Source organism: Cydia splendana, chromosome 24 (genome assembly GCF_910591565.1).
Source record: "Cydia splendana chromosome 24, ilCydSple1.2, whole genome shotgun sequence".
NCBI classification, from domain to species: Eukaryota; Metazoa; Arthropoda; class Insecta; order Lepidoptera; family Tortricidae; genus Cydia; species Cydia splendana.
Window position 1 is genome coordinate 9216103 of NC_085983.1, and position 19602 is coordinate 9235704.

The window sequence follows — 19602 nt, forward strand, 5'->3', positions numbered from 1 at the left end:
CAATATGTGTGTTCTGTCTGAATGATTAAAGTCTCCTTGCTCCAAATCTTTCATCGACTGTCAGTTCGACGTTTCATTTTTACGCGTCATCAAAGCGCGTCATATTACTTTAAAACAGTCGAAAAACCCAATAAAAACATTCTAAATGACCAAGACTAGTAACAACTTTTAATCCGCGAAAATACAAAAAACAAGAGCAGTTACTAATAAAACAATAAGTAAAGAAAATACGTATTTAAAATGCACAGCAAGACTTTGTTGGTTCTTCTGAGTGCCGTGATACTGATCGCCATGGTCGCTCTCGCCGACGCACGCTTCAATAGGGAACGAGCGTGTGATTCGTTCTGCACGAAAATTAAAGCAGAAAAACATTTATGCTGTCGGTTGCGAGGGTACCGTATGTATGCGACGTGTGAAAATAATGAATTGTATTGTTTATAAGACATTTCTTAACCTACACATACTGAGAATTCACCTGTTTACCTATTTCAACATTGTTTATGTCCTCTTGGTACGTAATCCATTAATCCTGAATAATATAATGACGTGTTATATAATCCTATAAGTGTTTTGATTATCATTTCATATGTCCCTTTTGTAGTGTAGTGAAAACATTCATCATAAACGATCTGACTTTTGTATAAGTACAACATTTTTTTGAGAAAAGAAGATAAAGTCTATATGCGGAATGAGAAGAGTCGTAGAATGTATGGGTGCCTTACATTCCACGACTCTTTCTTTCAGCCAGACTCTACCTTACTTACTTACGTACTGAGTTACGGCTGTTGTGCAACGACCCGAAGTGGGTCTTGGCCTCCGACACCAAAGACCGCCATGCCACTCTGCCCAAAGCCGTTTCCGTCCAGTCGACGGCGCCGAGTTCGCTAAGAACTTTCTGCACTTCGTCTCTCCAGCTGTACCTAGGGCGTCCAGACGACCTGCATGAATTAAATACCCGCAATTTGCGAACTACGGTGTTCGCGGAGATTCTTTTGATTCGATTGTAGATTGAGACTGATTGAGACCAACCAAATTAGGAGGTGTGCATACCATGTGCAGACGGCGAACTCCCAATTTTGGGGCTAAAAATTGCCCCTAAACGCTAGTCTGAGGGGCTACCGCGAAAACCGAAATTCGCAAATTGCGGGGATCTTTCTCTTTTACTCCAATGAAGGCGTAATTAGAGTGACAGAGAAAAATGCCCGCAATTTGCGAACTTCGATTTTCGCGGTTATAGCCCAGTACCTATGCGCATTTGGGGAATCTTTTTTTCATTTCACGCGTTGGACTCTTGAATATCTAAAATGGATGATTATGTTTTTGTATGATTCATGATCATGTTTTTTTATTTTTTATTATTATGAATGGGCTTACTCATGGCCACAGACTAGCCGAGGCGTAGACGTGGCCTACGATGGAGCGAGCTCGCCCAGAAGGTGCCTGTTCACTCTTGATTTGAAGGTTGCCGGGTTATAAGAACACGGAAATATAAACGCCGGCAAGGAATTCCATTCCTGATCCATGATCAAATTGTCAGTGCGATTGTCCCTTCTGGACTGCCAATATACACGATATTTTTGAACGAAAATGTCAAAACTGTCAAGTGCAACTCCCTGAGTCCTTTGAGTAAGCTTGGACCCTGAGGTCCCTGAGGACCACCTGAAGTTCTGAAGACTCCGTCCACGCCCTGGTTGTTCTATATCGTGTTAAACAAATGTTCTACTTAGATCTTTAAAACATGGGTGCTCACAGTAGAGCTCCAAACGCCTTTTGTGCGACATGTCTAAGCCAGGATAGGCAAATGTTTACACTGCCGTTGCAACACATTAAACCCGTTTCTATGTTTTACAAAGACTTGACGGTAGGTATTTACTGTTATAGTTTGTTAGTATGTACCTTTGTTATTGAAATTTTAAGGATTTTAGCGCAGTAAAGTAAGGACGATAAGAACGAAGAATTTCGTACACTGATCCGCCATTTGCAATATAATTATATTGCTGTCCCGCTCGCACAATGGCATTGACCGCGGCAGGGGTGCGAAACCCCTCCCTTCGGGCAAACTCGGCTCCTTTCGGCTCAGCATTGCTCCAGCAATAATTAGGGTTGACACAACATGATGTCCCTTTGCGTGCACGACCACAGATAAGATAATGGCTTTGAATTTTGACAACCCTAAATAGCCGAAAGGGATAGTGTCATATATTAGAAAGGGACAGCATGATTCAACCCTGAACCGCTGTCAAATGCTTGTACAAAGACTTGTCGGCACGCCTAATAGAGGCTTATTGTTTTAGAGGGTTTTATTGTTTTTTTTTCTCTTTGTTTTTATCATTAAAGTAGGTACATAATACTTCAGTAGACTGTTAGATATATTTTTATCTAAATGCTAGTATTGGCAGGCCTATGGAACTCTCCGCGCGAGCTCGGATTTATACCTACGATTCTGCTCCCGTTCACGGTAGAAAAGCAAGCCAGTTGGTTGCCACACGCGATCACTGACAATTTTTACGATAGTTACAAGCTACGTAGGTACTATTGAATTACTTTAATTAAACATGTAGTGTTTATTACGACAAATGTACCTACGAGGGTTGCACTGAAAATGTCGGGAATAGAGAAAACTGTCGCATCTAGACGGTCAATCTTTATTTTAATACATACTTAAACTCAAACTGACCACGCATATAAATTTTCTTTTGAAAGTAATCATTCTGTAATGCACACGGCTCATAATCCCAAAGTCCTTTTTGTATGGCGATTTTGGGGCCTTAGTGGTTTTGTATGAAATTCGTGGAGTAGCCAACGGAATTGAAGTTTTTTTACATATATATATATATAAAAGATTTTTTTACTGTTGTCATATGAATATTTAGGAATGTCGAAATCTGCCGATATGCAACTTTTTTGGCAGTCTTTTTAATTAACAGCACAAATGCGATTTTAATTTTTGACGTCGCTTTGGAATGACATGCTTCTTTAAGATCACCCATGGGATAAAATGAAAGTGACTTTCATATTTAATTTTAACTGCAAACGAGCGTACGATGAACTCTAGTTCATAAAAAAATAACAGAAGCCCATTGTAACTTTTATTTGTTCGCTGAGGGCATATTGAAAACCGTTTAAAAATATGATCCGAAAAATCACTTGGCCAAAAATTCAAATAATGTTCGACATACAATTTTCAAATTGCCAGTAATTCTTAAATACAAATGACAACCAAATGGAATATACCTTAAAAGTTTTATAAAGAGTTACATTTTTATAAATTATATGCCTGTTTCTATTATGTTATTTCTAAGTGTCCCATTCCCGAATATTTCAGTGCGACCCTCGTATAGTTACTTAGACATCTATTTGAAATAGGTAGCTAACTTGGTAAATATTCATTTTATCGACAGTAAGATCTTAATTTTACACCGGAAACGAGGCACTCATTTATTATGCTCTGGTTAACTTATAATGAATTGCCTGTAATCATGGGTTCTCTATTATTTTTCTTTATTGCGTAACATTAATCTATATCTGATTATAAATTACACGAAGTTTTAAAACTAATTCTTACTGGGTTCATTGCGTGGTTTATAAGACGGCGTAAACACTGCGGTCACTGCAGGGACATATAACCTTTTAAAATGAGTATTTCGCAAACACTACTCTAACCTAACGCATAAACGGAATACTATAAATTATTGCAACTTAACTTGCTTAAATGTAGTTATTTAACGCTATGCTGTTATATACTTTATGGCAAGTTCTAATGTCAGTTTGATAGTTTGATCAATCGAATTAGAGACGGTCTTCACACGTATAAAAATTTCTAAGCGTCGCGTCGGCAACCCTAGCGTTGTGCCGGTGCGCGCGGTGTGGGGTACGGCGCGCTGAAGGTCACTCCATTGTATTTTTGTGTAGGTATCAAACCGGTAGGTATTTGCGTTTTCTTTGAGAGATAAGTATCTGTTCGTAAGAACTATTATATAATCTGTGGTATTGGCCCACAGTATCATGTTCAACATTTACGTTTGATGCTTTCTATTCTATTCTAGTACTGCACATTTGTGTCCAAATTGTCCAATTTAATATTTCAGCTGACGGAAGATGACAAGATATGCTGGGAGTGCAAACATTTTGTAATAAAAATGGTCAACTTTAAGGACAGAGCCCTAAAAGCACAAAGGACTCTTGTTGCAATGTTAAATAAACAAGTAAGTAAATATTTTTTTTTTATTTATTTAGGTAAACAGACAGCAATTACAAATAATACTTATTAAACTAATTACTATAATGTCTACAATATGTGTGGCCCACACCCCACACCGCTTACCACTTATTACTATTTATAATCAAAGAGAATAGATAGTATAGAGGGGTCCTGTCATAGTAAATTATGTAGTCACAGTAAATTTACTGCCATCTATCGACACACAACTACAACTCAAAATGAAAACATATAAAACTATCGAAAAAAGGTATATATATGGTTTTATTATTTTTATATCATTTTGACCCATGTTCATTCACTGATACCTATGTGTTAAGATTGTTAAATATGAAACGGTGTCGTCAACGCCATCTAGCCAACCTTAGGCCAAAGGTGTGTGCGCCATCTATCCGAGAATGACTTTTTCTTGATTTCCGAGGCATGTTTTTTTCTTAGACTTTATTCATCTTATATGGAGTTACATATGTCTTTGGTATAATGTTCATTTAGAGCCAAACTAAACACCGTCAGTCTTAAGGCCTGTGTCAACAACAACATAGAATGGTTGGTTATATAAATATACTTTTCACTTCTCATGCTCAAAAAGTGCACCTTTATGTCGTGCGTAGACGACATACAAACTGCCAGCCCTACCGGCGCGCCCCCGACCGGCGTGCCCCGCGCCTCCGACCGGCCCAAGAACAATTTTCTTTAGTCTTGAATAAATACTTTAAAATAACCTAAAATATTTGATTTTTTGTATATTTTCCTCGCAATCGAAGTGAAAAGCAGAGTGTACAACAAGGGCATAAATGTCCATTTTTACCCTCGTCTACTATTTTGGTCTTCACTTCGCTCAGACCAAAAAATTGCCTCGGGTAAAAATGGGTCACTTTATGCCCTTGTTGTACAATCTACTATTATTATGTAGGTTGTAGGTAGGAAATGCAGTGTAAGAAACTAGAAGAGGTACTTAGTTTGTAGGGTGTGTTAAAACATCAATAATATGTTTATAAATACTTAAACTGCAACCAAAAATATCTATGTGTATTTATTTTATTCAAACATAATCAAACACAAAGGTAATGTCAAGTAAATTAAACTATCTACCTGACATTATTATATTTTATTTTTTTATGTACATATTTAAAAGAAGCCTGTTATCAATGAGAATGAGACATGTCAGCTCCGTTGGGCCTCTACATTACAAAGCTTCAAATGTTACTAGATATCAAAAAAACTGTACACGAATTTCGCAGTTTTAGACAGGGGTTCCATATCGAGTGAAAAACCACAATATCTGTTACTGCATAATCTCTAGCTTCAAATAGATGCGCCCTCTTGTCTCGAGTCCGAACACATTCCATTAGGAAGTGCTGTACATCCTCGACAGAGTCGCAAATTCTTAGACATACTTACTGAATAAATGCTTCTACTCTACTCAGGGGTTCTTGACAGAACTGTAGTGTTTACTGAGTCATAATTAGGTATCGGCATTCTTATAGCTTTAAATATTGGTAAATTTACTATATATTTTTTATCCTTTCAGCCAACCTCACTCCAAAGTCTATCCAAACTAACAATATCCAATCGCTTCAATTTGGAAATAAAATACCCACCACAAAAAACAGAGCCTACAGAAAACTTAGATCCCCTTCTTATAGAGAGAATAAAATCCGAGCCTGACTCCGATTATGGGGCACCAAGTGAATGGAGCATGGAAGTTGATCCTGCATCTGGCAACACTGATGGAAAAGTTATGTTTGAAGTGGTTCAACATGAAGTTAATAAACCGACTGAAAGGTTTTTGATCAAACTCGAGCCTCTACCTGATAGACACGAAAATGCTGGAGTCTGTGACGCTAGCGTGTCACAAAAGGAACCTGTACCTGAAAGACAGGAAAATGCTGGAGTTTGTGACGCTAGCGTGTCACAAAAGGAACCTGTACCTCATACACACGAAAAGGCTGGAGTTTATGACACTAGTGTGTCACAAAAGGAACCTGTACCTCATACACACGAAAAGGCTGGAGTTTGTGACGCTAGCGTGTCACAAAAGGAACCTGTCCCTCAAAGACATAAAAACGCTGGTTTTTGGGAAACTATGTTAAATCGTGAACCTGTACCTGTGAGGAGCGAAAGTGCTGGAGTTTGGAGTGGTGTCGGGTTTGCGGATGCAACGCTAATGTCACTATTGAATAGGAAACGTAAGTGTACATACAATATACATATAACCACGCTTATTTCATCACGACTCAGAACGGAACTCTTCAACGACTCGTATTCATTCTTATTGCATTTATACATGTTTAAAAGGATTCAAAATTGTTTTACAGTACATATGGTCCTATTTTCCCGCACTAGTGCGTAAAATAGTACTTTTCGTGCGTATGTCAAAAGTTTCAAGGGCCATATGTACTGTAAAACGTTGTACGATACACGTGCGAAAAGGTAATTCGCAACTCTACTCGTGTCGATTTAAATCGACCGTGTTTTAATTTATCGCCACTCGTTTCGAATTTCCTCTTTTCCGCACTTGTATCGTAAATAACTTTTTGTTTTTCAGATGTTTCATACCCACCACCAATAAGCGTAGTGCCCCAACGAAAACTACCAATGATGGAAGTTCCCACACTACGAACCCTACCAAAAAACCCTACGCCTGAGAGAGATGTAGAAAAGCACTCACTTGAAGAAACAGAACAGTCAGTATCCGATCCATCAGGCCCTAGTTTTACAGAAGAGAGATTGACAGAAGAGGAGAGACAGAGATGGTGGGAGAGTAAGAAACAGAACGAGTTTTATGCAAAGAGTATAGAAGTGTTTAAATGTGCGAAATGTGTGGAGCCCTTTTTTACAAGGAGGACTTTTTTGGGGCATGAGAAGATGCATACTGAGGTATGTTGTTTTTAGAGTTGAATCATAAATTAGTACACATAAGTAAATAGAAAGTTTCCAAGAAAAGAAGGAAGGTCATATGCGGGATATTTTTTTACCCTTAGCCAAATTTTTAGAGGTTACTATAATGCTATAATCCTCGTAAGACCCAGGGCAATTTTGGCGCTTTTGAATTTGGAACTTTCTTTTATTTCTATAAGAGTTCAAGACTCGAATTTAATCTGTACTTGTACCTACACGGAGACTTACGAGGTTATAAAAAAAAATGTATTATGAAATCACGATTTTTTTTGGCTTCGCCTATAGAAAACATCGACATCTGAGAACCCAAAATGTATAAAACAGCCAATTTTTTTGGTTGATCCCATACTAAAAAGTTGCTCAGTATGACCTACATATTCATCTCGTAAAATATGGTTAATGATTGAAATAACATTCTGTACATACAATTTAAACCTTGTACCAATTAAAACAAGGTATCCCTAATTAATTACCTTCTAAATATAGAATGAAACATGTCACATCATACTTTAAATTTATTTAGTTGTAACTTGACGATGATAAACAATATACAGTAGAGTCCGGTTATAACGACGCCCAAGGGACCGCTGATATTACGTCGTACTAACCGGACGTCGTACAAAACGAACTGCCAATTTTAATATATTTTATTTAAACAAAATAATTACATCATTTTGTGTTTATTAATACTTATGCGATAGTCGAAGAAAAAAAACATTTCTTTTAAAATATTTATTTACGTTAGTATTACGACACCTTGTCTTAAATGGAGAGACTTGTGTGTTTAGAAGAAGCCACTTTTCAAGGTACGCGTACTCACTCGTCATCCGCAAATTACTCGAATCCCGTAAAATATAAAGTCGTAATTCTTGGGGATCTAATCAAGATGACATTGTTTTATCACACAGTTCCTATGGCCACCTCCTGTGTCCATCATCAGATCAGCTTGAAGGTACTAACCTACCAAAATATGTATTGCATTCTCACCCAATACTTACATAATTATGTAAGTGTAGTTTAAGCTCAATTGAATAATGGGAATTGGGTTTTATTTAGTTTGCAACATTACGAAAAGTCACATGACTATTTCATCTTGCTCCGTATAGGCAAAACGCGGAGGGTAGTTGGATGCGCGGGACGGAGTAAGCTTCTTACCAACAATTTATTTGTAATAACTACGTCGCTCGTCGTTGTAACCGGACTTGATGGACGGATTTTGAGTCAATTTCCGTCGTTAAAAGCGATCGGTCGTTATAAGCGGAGTCGTAATAAACGGTTGTGCTTTCATAGTAGCTTGTACTAAAACCAAACAAGTGCCTATACTTTCGTCGCTATAAGCGGTTGGTTGTTATATGCGGAGTCGTACTAACCGGACTCTACTGTATATCCTTTCAAACAAATAAATAATTTTCCAAATCCGCCCAGCCTTCGAGAAATCCTGACGAATAGATAACCTCGTACGAAATTATGAATTCTAAATAAATATGTGTACAGACGTATGGCAAGCTGTCCTGCGATATTTGCGAGCTGAGGTTCCACACTGAGGAAGCCCTGGCGACGCATAAGGACAGGCATTATAGGTAAGATCTTCTTCTTCTACCTATCGTTATCCCGGCCTTTGCCAGGGTCCGCTTTCCTACTTGCTTTCCTCCACTTCGCGCGGTCGTGGGCGTCTCGTGTGAGCCCGTTCACACTCATATTTGCTTTCACATCGCTTTTTTTGGTCTGCCTTGGGGTCGGGGGCCGTCAAGGGCTAGGCATTATAGGTAAGATCCTGCTACCTATTTATTTCACGACCAATTTTATTCGATTCTGGCCTAGTGGGTAGTGACCCTGCCTGTGAAGCCGATGGTCCTGGGTTCGAATCCCGGTAAGGGCATTTATTTGTGTGATGAACACAAATACTTGTTCCTGAGTCATGGGTGTTTTTTATGTATTTAAGTATGTATTTATCTATATAATTATGTATATCGTCGCCTAGCACACATAGTACAAGCTTTGCTTAGTTTGGGGCTATGTTGATCTGTGTAAGATATGTCCCCTAATATTTATTTATTTAAATAAATAATATAATTCTGCAAATTGTTTAATATCCCCGCAACACTCAGGTTTTTAGGGTTCCGTACCCAAAGGGTAAAACGGGACCCTATTACTAAGACTCCGCTGTCCGTCCGTCTGTCACCAGGCTGTATCTCACGAACCGTGATAGCTAGACAGTTGAAATTTTCACAGATGATGTATTTCTGTTGCCGCTATAACAACAAATACTAAAAAGTACGGAACCCTCGGTGCGCGAGTCCGACTCGCACTTGTCCGGGTTTTTTTTTAATAGCTAATGAAGAACTAACGAACTAAGACAATAATTTAAATTAATAAGTTGATTTTGGAATCTTTCGCTTGCTCGGGTATCAATATTAGCACGAGCGGTTAAACAATAACTTTGCCCCCTTACAAATAACTATTGTAGGTACTTATTTAGCGTAAATATCTTGCGCCTAAATCACATTCTGTCATTCGTTCATTCCCAACAAGTGACTGCAATCTCGCAGGAAAAATCCGAATCGAGATTGGGCGTTTCGAGATCTCTACCGTCAGACTTTCGAGATCGGGATTAAATCTCGACGAGATCGAGATTTGACCAAGTAATTAAAAATGTGTTATTATAATATAATATTAATCGAGATCTCGACCGAGATCGCAAAATTCGAGATTTCCTGTCAACGAGATTGAATCTCGAAAATTCGTGCGAGATAAAATTATTTGTGTTGTGCCCCGCAGACTGCTGAAGTGTCCCCGTTGTGCCCACGCGTGGGACACTCCTAACTCCTTGCGACGACACTGCGAGACCGAGCATTCCGTCCCTGTAACTCTCTGGAACTGCGACATCTGTTATCGCGAGTTCACGTATGTACAAATACTATTTATATTTCTCATCATCATTTCAGCCTATATACGTCCCACTGCTGGGCACAGGCCTCCTCTCATGCGCGAGAGGGCTTGGGCTATAGTCCCCACGCTAGCCCAATGCGGATTGGGGACTTCACATACACCTTTGATTTTCTTCGCAGATGTATGCAGGTTTCCTCACGATGTTTTCCTTCACCGAAAAGCTAGTGGTAAATATCAAATGATATTTCGTACATAAGTTCCGAAAAACTCATTGGTACGAGCCAGGATTTGAACCCGCGACCTCCGGATTGAAAGTCGAACGTCATATCCACTCGGCCACCACCGCTATATCTCATATATTTAATTTCTCATGCTCTGAAAATGGGTCTCTATTGTTTCCCAAAAAGTTTTAAGTCATAAACGTCTGGTAGAGAATGCCTTATGGCATTAAGTCCGCCTTTTGTACTATAAGATTTTCTTTTGTGCAATAAAGATTAAATAAATAAATAAATAAACTTAATCTTGGGTACAAGTGTTACAATTAATAACTGTTTGGTTTTTGCAGTCGCTACAGAAAATACTTGAACCACATCCGCGGCCACGGCTGCGAGGAGTGCCCTCAGTGTGGGAAGAAGATCTTCGACCACCTCACCCGCATGAAGTACCACCTGCTGTGAGTACCGAGGGCCGCTCTGAAAGGTTTCAGCACATACTCGCGGCACAGTCTATTACACCATACCACGGCTGCGAGGAGTGCCCTCAGTGCGGGAAGAAGATCTTCGACCACCTCACCCGCATGAAGTACCACTTGCTGTGAGTACCGAGGGCCGCTCTGAAAGGTCTCAGCACATACTCGCGTCACAGTCTATTACACCATACCACGGCTGCGAGGAGTGCCCTCAGTGCGGGAAGAAGATCTTCGACCACCTCACCCGCATGAAGTACCACTTGCTGTGAGTACCGAGGGCCGCTCTGAAAGGTCTCAGCACATACTCGCGTCACAGTCTAAGTATTACACCATACCACGGCTGCGAGGAGTGCCCTCAGTGCGGGAAGAAGATCTTCGACCACCTCACCCGCATGAAGTACCACTTGCTGTGAGTACCGAGGGCCGCTCTGAAAGGTCTCAGCACATACTCGCGTCACAGTCTATTACACCATACCACGGCTGCGAGGAGTGCCCTCAGTGCGGGAAGAAGATCTTCGACCACCTCACCCGCATGAAGTACCACTTGCTGTGAGTACCGAGGGCCGCTCTGAAAGGTTCCAGCACATACTCGCGTCACAGTCTATTATATTTCGTTTTTTTTTAGCATTAGAAAAAAGGTAAAAAATCTTGATGTGTCTTTTAATTTTTAATTAAAAAACACGTTTTAAAAATATGTCACGGCAAATATGTAACAATTATGAATCTAATACGATCATTTATATTCTTCTGCTTTCATAATTAATAGTTACTGATTTAAAAAAAGCGTTTCTCAATTAAAAGACATGTCAAGATCGCTTACCTTCTTTTTAATGCTAAAAAAAAACGAACTACAAGAGCCCATCAACGTGCACACTAGTGCTACTGCTAAATAATCGTGATTATTTAATAACAAAAGATATTTAAATTAAAAACCGGCCAAGTGCGAGTCGGACTCGCAAACGAAGGGTTCCGTACCATTGTCTATAAAAACGGTCACCCATCCAAGTACTGACCCCGCCCGACGTTGCTTAACTTCGGTCAAAAATCACGTTTGTTGTATGGGAGCCCCATTTAAATCTTTATTTTATTCTGTTTTTAGTATTTGTTGTTATAGCGGCAACAGAAATACATCATCTGTGAAAATTTCAACTGTCTAGCTATCACGGTTCGTAAGATACAGCCTGGTGACAGACAGACGGACGGACGGACGGACAGCGATGTCTTAGTAATAGGGTCCCGTTTTACCTTTTGGGTACGGAACCCTAAAAAGGGACCGCTACGTACCTACTTTATTTTGTCTTTAAGTACCTTTTGAATACATAAAACTAGTTTTTATGGCGCTAGTGTGCACGTTGATGGGCTCTTAAACCATACAGTCATTCGACGAAGCCGTCGTCGCAGGCAATCGTGCGAGGTGCGAGGGGTGGGTCGCGCGCACCCGAGCTGCATATATCGCCATTGTTAGAAGCTCGGTACTACTTACAGGACTAGCGTGTCTCATAGTAAGTCTTGGGCAGTTGTGTAAAAATCTGTGACAACCCTACTGTGTTCTTGTGTGTGGTGTTGGGATTTAAGCAAACATCAAAGGCGTCGGTCCACTGTTACTTTTTACACTCTGGTATAACTGTGTGTGAATGATGCCTCAACTCTTTTGATACCTATAGTCTGTATCTTTAGGTATTTAAATAAAAATAAACAAATAATTTGGGTGTTCTAACTATTGGTTAACCGACCAAATACAAAACCGCATGGATCTGTCACTGAACGACCTGACTTTAACCTCCATTATTTGATCATGTAATGTTTTCTTCTACCCTCAACTGGCTTAAGGAGCCATTTGAGGGTAGATTTTGTTTACTTTTATTTAAATACCTAAAGATACAGAGTATATATCCAATATATGTTCGTCTGTCCGCAGTACACATAAGGATATGGAACGGCTATTCAAGTGCTCCGAGTGTGACAAGAGTTTCAAGCATAAGGCAATCCTGACTACGCACGTCGCTCGAGTCCATACTGGCGTAAGTATGTCTGTCTGTCTGTCTGCCTGCACACACTTCAATTGGGTATACAAACGCTATAAAGCTGTCCTAGGTGTGTAATATACTATTTTTACTAACTTTTATTTATCTTGCAATGTAGTCACCTGCAATAATATGTTAAACAACGAAGGCCGCAAAAATATCTGACACGATCTTATTTGTAGAGCCATAAAAGCGTGTCACATATTTTTGCAGCCTTCGCAGAGTAACATATTATTGCAGGTGGCTGTACCTATGTATGTTTGTACGGGTCAAATCTTGCAAGTTAAACACCCACTTCCCGACTTCCAATGAAGCTGAAAATTTACATACATATGTAAGTCGGGTGACAATGCAATATGATGGTACCATCGAGCTGATCTGATGATGGAGACACGAGGTGGCCATAGGAACTTTGTGATAAAACAACGCAACCTAATTGTGTTTGGGGGTTGTAGTATTGTCTCGATGGGTATTAATTGCTTGTGAAAAGAAAAGTACAGTCAGCGCTAAAAGCTTGTACTAAAAATGCAATTTTTGCCAAAAACTTATTTATAATTGAGTCGCTTAACTTCGAACTCGGGTAAATCCATCTGTCAGATCATGCGATTTTGGTATTAAGAAAACGTAATAGGGTAGATATTTGCTTAGAGGGTCGAATGGATTTACCCGAGTTTGAAGTTAAGCAACACAATTGTATTAAGCATTACACACCCGTGGATAATATGCAACTTTCTCATCAATTTTTGAACAATGACCAGAGCCTTTACTAGCTGGTGTGGTGGAAACGTTATAACGTATGCTAGTCCTTGTGTGTGTGTCCTAGGTGTGTAATATACTATTTTATTACAGAAGGATGATGTGATGTATTGCGCACAGTGTAACAAGCAGTTCAAGAACGCGTACTCTTACAACAACCACATGAAGTACTCCGGCCAACACGTCACTAGCGAAATGCTCACGTAAGGTTTATACAATACAATACAATACAAATACTCTTTACAGTACATATGGTCCTATTTTCCCGCACTAGCGCGGAAAACAGCACTTTCCGTGCGTATGTCAAAAGTTTAAAGGGCCATATGTACTGTAAAACGTACGATACACGTGCGAATAAGTAATTCGCAACTCGTGTCGTTTAAAAACCTCCCTTCGCTCGTGTTTCAATGCCACTCGTTTCGAAATTCCTCTTTATCGCACTTGTATCGTAAATAACTATTATTGCACATGTCAATCAAAGAGAATTCTATATAGAGGCGGATTGTCAAAGTAGTTTTTGTGGCCACAGTAAATTTACTGCCACTGCCACGGCGCGATGGCGCCAAACCTTACAAACGAAACGTAGTGCCTATTTTCCTCTCTGGATATTAACATTGTAGACTTTTTGTACACAATTAGATGTATATTAACTAGAGCTATACTTCGAAATTTTTTTTCCACATTGAATTATTATAAGAGTAAAAGAGCTGTTAAAAAATTGTATGGAATTTGTTTTTCGCTCATATGTTTTATAATAATAAGAATTCAGAACAAAATTGGTATTAAGTTTGTGTGGGAAGCCGTCGTCCACTATCAAAAGGTGCCTCGCGTCTCACTCTCGCATTAAGCAAAATGTGAGACGTACACACATTGGACCAAAATACTGGATAGATGGAATACCACCCTTAACGTCACTTTATATTGTGTGCAGGCACAACTGCACAGAGTGCAGTAGAGTGTTCCCGACGGGCACTATGCTGCGGCGGCACGTGGAGAGCGTGCACAGCGACGAGCGGAGATATGAGTGCCCAGTGTGCCACGCGGTAACTATCTAACAAGTGTGCCACATGGTAACTATCTAACAAGTGTGCCACGCGGTAACTATCTAACAAGTGTGCCACATGGTAACTATCTAACAAGTGTGCCACATGGTAACTATCTAACAAGTGTGCCACATGGTAACTATCTAACAAGTGTGCCACGAGGTAACTATTTAACAAGTGTGCCACATGGTAACTATCTAACAAGTGTGCCACGAGGTAACTATTTAACAAGTGTGCCACATGGTAACTATCTAACAAGTGTACCACATGGTAACTATCTAACAAGTGTGCCACATGGTAACTATCTAACAAGTGTGCCACGAGGTAACTATTTAACAAGTGTGCCACATGGTAACTATCTAACAAGTGTACCACATGGTAACTATCTAACAAGTGTGCCACATGGTAACTATTTAACAAGTGTGCCACATGGTAACTATCTAACAAGTGTGCCACGAGGTAACTATTTAACAAGTGTGCCACATGGTAACTATCTAACAAGTGTGCCACGAGGTAACTATTTAACAAGTGTGCCACATGGTAACTATCTAACAAGTGTGCCACGAGGTAACTATTTAACAAGTGTGCCACATGGTAACTATCTAACAAGTGTACCACATGGTAACTATCTAACAAGTGTACCACATGGTAACTATCTAACAAGTGTGCCACATGGTAACTATCTAACAAGTGTGCCACATGGTAACTATCTAACAAGTGTGCCACGAGTAGGGTTGCCATATGGAAGAATTAAAAGTCCTGATAAAAATCCGGACATCACCCTAAAAATCCGGACATTTCTTGTAGCCGAGATTTGGCGTAATTTGTACGACGCCCCGGCGGCGCGCTGCTCTCTGCGGTGTACTGTATCGTGGATCTACTTTTCCCTTTCCCTTCGGCCGATCCCGTAGTCCCCTCCCCGGGCGCGCATTATATTTTTATAAGGTCATTCCTAAAAATCCGGACACATGCCAAGTCCGGACGCAATCCGGACAAAGGGTCAAAAATCCGGACATGTTCGGACAAATCCGGACGTATGGCAACCCTAGCCACGAGGTAACTATCTAACAAGTGTGCCACGAGGTAACTATTTAACAAGTGTGCCACGAGGTAACTATCTAACAAGTGTGCCACTATCAAATCAACCATAAAAAAACCGGCCGAGTGCGAGTCGGACTCGCGCACAAAGGGTTCCGTACCATTACGCAAAAAACACATTTATTGTATGGGAGCCCCACTTAAATATTTATTTTATTATGTAGTATTTGTTGTTATATATAGCGGCAACAGGAATACATCATCTGCGAAAATTTCAATAGTCTAGCTATCATGAGATACAGCCTGGTGCCAGACAGACGGACAGACAGACATACGGAGTCTTAGTAGTAGGGTCCCGTTTTTACCCTTTGGGTACGTAACCCTAAAAAATTAAGTTAGACAACCAAAGATTAATACTGTTCAAGCTTGGATTGTTGAGTATTAGGTAATTACAATACTGTTCAATCTCTGCTTAAGTGGGACTGGGCTGGACAATTGGACATGTCTGCCGCATGCACCCTGAAAGGTGGGCCAAAATGGTTACGGAGTGGGACCCACGGAACACCATAGATGGTGCTAGCCGGAGTGCAGGCAGACCGAAAAAGAGATGGCGGGACGACTTGGACGTATTTTGTCTGGATTGGCGGGAAACTACAAAAGACAGGGTTGAGTGGAGGGAGCGAGGGGAGGCCTTTGCCCAGCAGTGGGACACTTAATCAGGCTAACAAAAAAAAAATACTGTTCAAGCTTGGATTGTTGAGTATTAGGTAATTGTAATATCTTGTTGTGTTCACCCAGATGTTCAAGTCGTCGACCAACCGGACGCGGCACCAGCGACTGGCGCACGACAATCGTGTCGGGCCCAAGGACAAGATGTGCGACTACTGCGGGAAGGCCTTCAAGGTATAGTATTATAGTTCGTTTTTTTTAGCATTAGAAATAAGGTAAACAATCTTGATGTGTCTTTTAATTGAAAAACACATTTTAAAAATAAGTTACGGCAAATATGTAACAATTATGAATCTAATGCGATCATTTATATTCTTCTGCTTTCATAAGTTATAGTTACTGATTTTTAAAAAGCGTTTTTCAATTAAAAGACTTGTCAAGATCGCTTACCTTCTTTCAAGTTCTTTCTAATGCTAAAAAAAACGAACTATAGTAACCATAGAGTAATACTCTTACTATTCTTCTTGCACCATTTTTATTACATCTCTGTTTAGCCCTATGGTTGACTGCTAGAGAATGCCTTTAGGCATTAAGTCCGCCATTTGTACATTTTATTTGTATTTTGTGCAATAAAGTTGAAATAAATAAATAAGTCAAGAATAATAAATAAATATTATAGGGACATTCTTACACAAATTGACTAAGTCCCACGGTAAGCTCAAGTAGGCTTGTGTTGTGGGTACCCAGACAACCATATGTGACGTTCCATGGAAAAAGGTACCTTATGGCGCTTGGCGCTTACGTCACATAGCGCCGCAATAATATTGGAGCGGCGTTAATAATAGCGTAAGCGCCAACCGCCATAAGGTACCTTTACCCGTGGGACGTCACATATATGATGTAATATACAAATACTTAAATACATAGGACAAATACTTAAATAGGAAACATCCATGACTCAGGAACAAATATCTGTGCTCACCACACGAATAAATGCCCTTACCGGGATTTGAACCCAGGACCATCGGCTTCACAGGCAGGGTCACTACCCGCTAGGCCAGACCGGTCGGAAGAAAGAGTGGTAGAGTTAGACCAAAGAAAGTCTGCAGCTATTTTGATAGCCCACGCAGTGCAAGTGTTATTTTAAACGACACACTATGAAATTATGACGTATAAATAATACTTTTCTTTACTACAGACTTTTCTTGGTCTAACTTTAACTCAATACAACAGTTTTCTTGCCAAAACGCGAGTTATTTCGTGGTCTAGCGTCAAGTAGCGGAATATATCAGTACTGCTAGTCGACAATAGATGTCGCGGCGAACAAAAACTGTAATGCTCAACAGTTTTCAGCTAATATTATAACCGGATTAACTGGAAGTCTATTTTTAACTCCTTCTGCTTATCAGTAGCGACACTTGTGACATTTGGTGTCAAGTAGCGGTACTGATAGTTCCACTACTTGACGTTAGATGTCGACTACGAAATAACTCGCGTTTTGGTAAGAAAACTGATGTACGGACGGAGTTACCACCCTTTCTTTACTTAGATGTGACATCCCACGGTTAACGTACCTTATGGCACTTGGCGCTTACTCTATTATTAACGCCACTCCAATACTATTGCGGTGCTATGCGACGTAAGCGCCAGTCGTCATAAGGCACCTTTTCCCGTGGAGAGTCACATATTACTCTATGGTCGTACGTCAAAAGTAGCACTTAATTTTTATACCACATTCGTTGCAGACAAAAAAAATGGTCGCGGACCACATCAACACGCACACAGGCGCGCGGCCGTTCGTGTGCGCGCTGTGCGGGGCGGACTTCGGGTTCCGGAGCGCCCTCTACCTGCACGGCCGGTACAAGCACAAGATACCGAAGAAGAACAGCAGGGTGACTGTCAAGAAAGTTAAAGTGAAGACTGAAGAGGCAGTTGGCGGCAGTTAATTGTGTTTATTTTTATCAGTGTATCTGAGCGTTTCATTTATTTTTTGCCATTTTTATATATTGTGACCTTTTTTGCCACTTTTGCGTTATTTCTACTCAGAATCACGAGCTCTTTCGATCCTAATGGGATAAAAAAATGTCCCAGAGTTTTTTTCCTATTTTGTTACCATTTCTCCATTTACTTTGTATGGCGGTAACAAAAAGGAAAGTTTGAAAAATGTATGGAAATTTTTGGACACTTTTTTTCTCCTATAAGGATGAAAAGGGCTCGCGATCCTGATGACTAGACATAACACAAACGTGGCAAAAAAGGTCACAATATATAATAATGGCAAAAAATAAAAGAAACGCTCATCTACTGTATCTTATTAGGGTAATTCGCGAGTAACTGGCCACTGTTAGTAATTGACCACCCTAAACTAAAACTGAATTCTATTCACCTATAAACAGAATTCATTTCAGTATAAGGTTTCAATAACTGGCCAGCCTTCAATAACTGGCCACCTTATACTAAAATGAATTCTGTTTATAGGTGAATAGAATTCATTTTTAGATTAGAGTGGCCAATTACTAATAGTGGCCAGTTACTCGCGAATTACCCTACTCTAAGAACAAATTAAATTACTTTCTATGATCTAACTAAATTATAAATCGTAATAAAAGTCATATACGAGGGAAGTAATGACCGAGGCCTCGAGTGTCCAGAGCTGGAATCGAACCAGCGTCCTCTCTTTACCGGACAGGTGCCTGAACCGCTCGGCCATCCGGTACTAGTGGGCCTAGTGGCGCTAAGTCAGTGTCAAATTGTACTGGTAACAATGGTAGGTTTAACCGGTTAACCCCGGGTTAGTGCGATGGTGCAAGTGGGCCTAAAATGTATTGTTTTTTGTGTAATTTTTCTGCTTTGTTCCAAATATTAATAGCAAATACTGTCACTCGAAAAAATACCTTCTAGCACTACGAAAAGTAAGCTAGATATGTAGGCATTAATTAAGTTTACTATACTATAATATTATGTACATCACAATTTTGTATAGTGTATTAAAGATTAAGTTAATAAATAATTAAAAAACTGTTTGCTCTAAATTATTTTATTAAAAAAAAACATTTTCAGTTACCTAACTCTAGCGTGTCCGGCCAACGACCCTCGCGTTGAAAGTCGCTCCATTCTATTACTTATCGTGTCTTGTTACAATCAGATATAAAGTACGTTATCTGTGGTCAGACATCGCATGTCATCGTGTCACTCCGAACAGTGGGGCGACACTCCTCCTTTCGGGCATTCTCGGCTCCGTTCGGTTCAGCATTGCTCCGAGCAATTATTACGGTTGGCACAACTAGACGTCCCTTTGCGTGCACGACCACAGATAAGATAATGGCTTGAAATTTGACAACACTAAATAGCCGAAAGGGAAGGTGCCATATTTTG

At 40.0% G+C, this 19602-nt stretch overlaps 1 protein-coding gene across 1 annotated transcript; it reads left to right on the forward strand.

The window, feature by feature from the left end:
• Window positions 1-1632: 1632 nt before the first annotated feature.
• Window positions 1633-18439, forward strand: LOC134802337 (zinc finger protein 37-like). Its single transcript, XM_063774946.1, has 12 exons — window positions 1633-1861; window positions 4089-4205; window positions 5751-6408; window positions 6768-7099; window positions 8615-8700; window positions 9899-10024; window positions 10575-10682; window positions 12616-12718; window positions 13571-13680; window positions 14409-14520; window positions 16357-16461; window positions 17973-18439. The coding sequence occupies exons 1-12, from the start codon at window positions 1739-1741 to the stop codon at window positions 18171-18173; spliced, it is 2181 nt and encodes a 726-aa protein (XP_063631016.1). The 5' UTR covers window positions 1633-1738; the 3' UTR covers window positions 18174-18439.
• Window positions 18440-19602: the final 1163 nt, after the last annotated feature.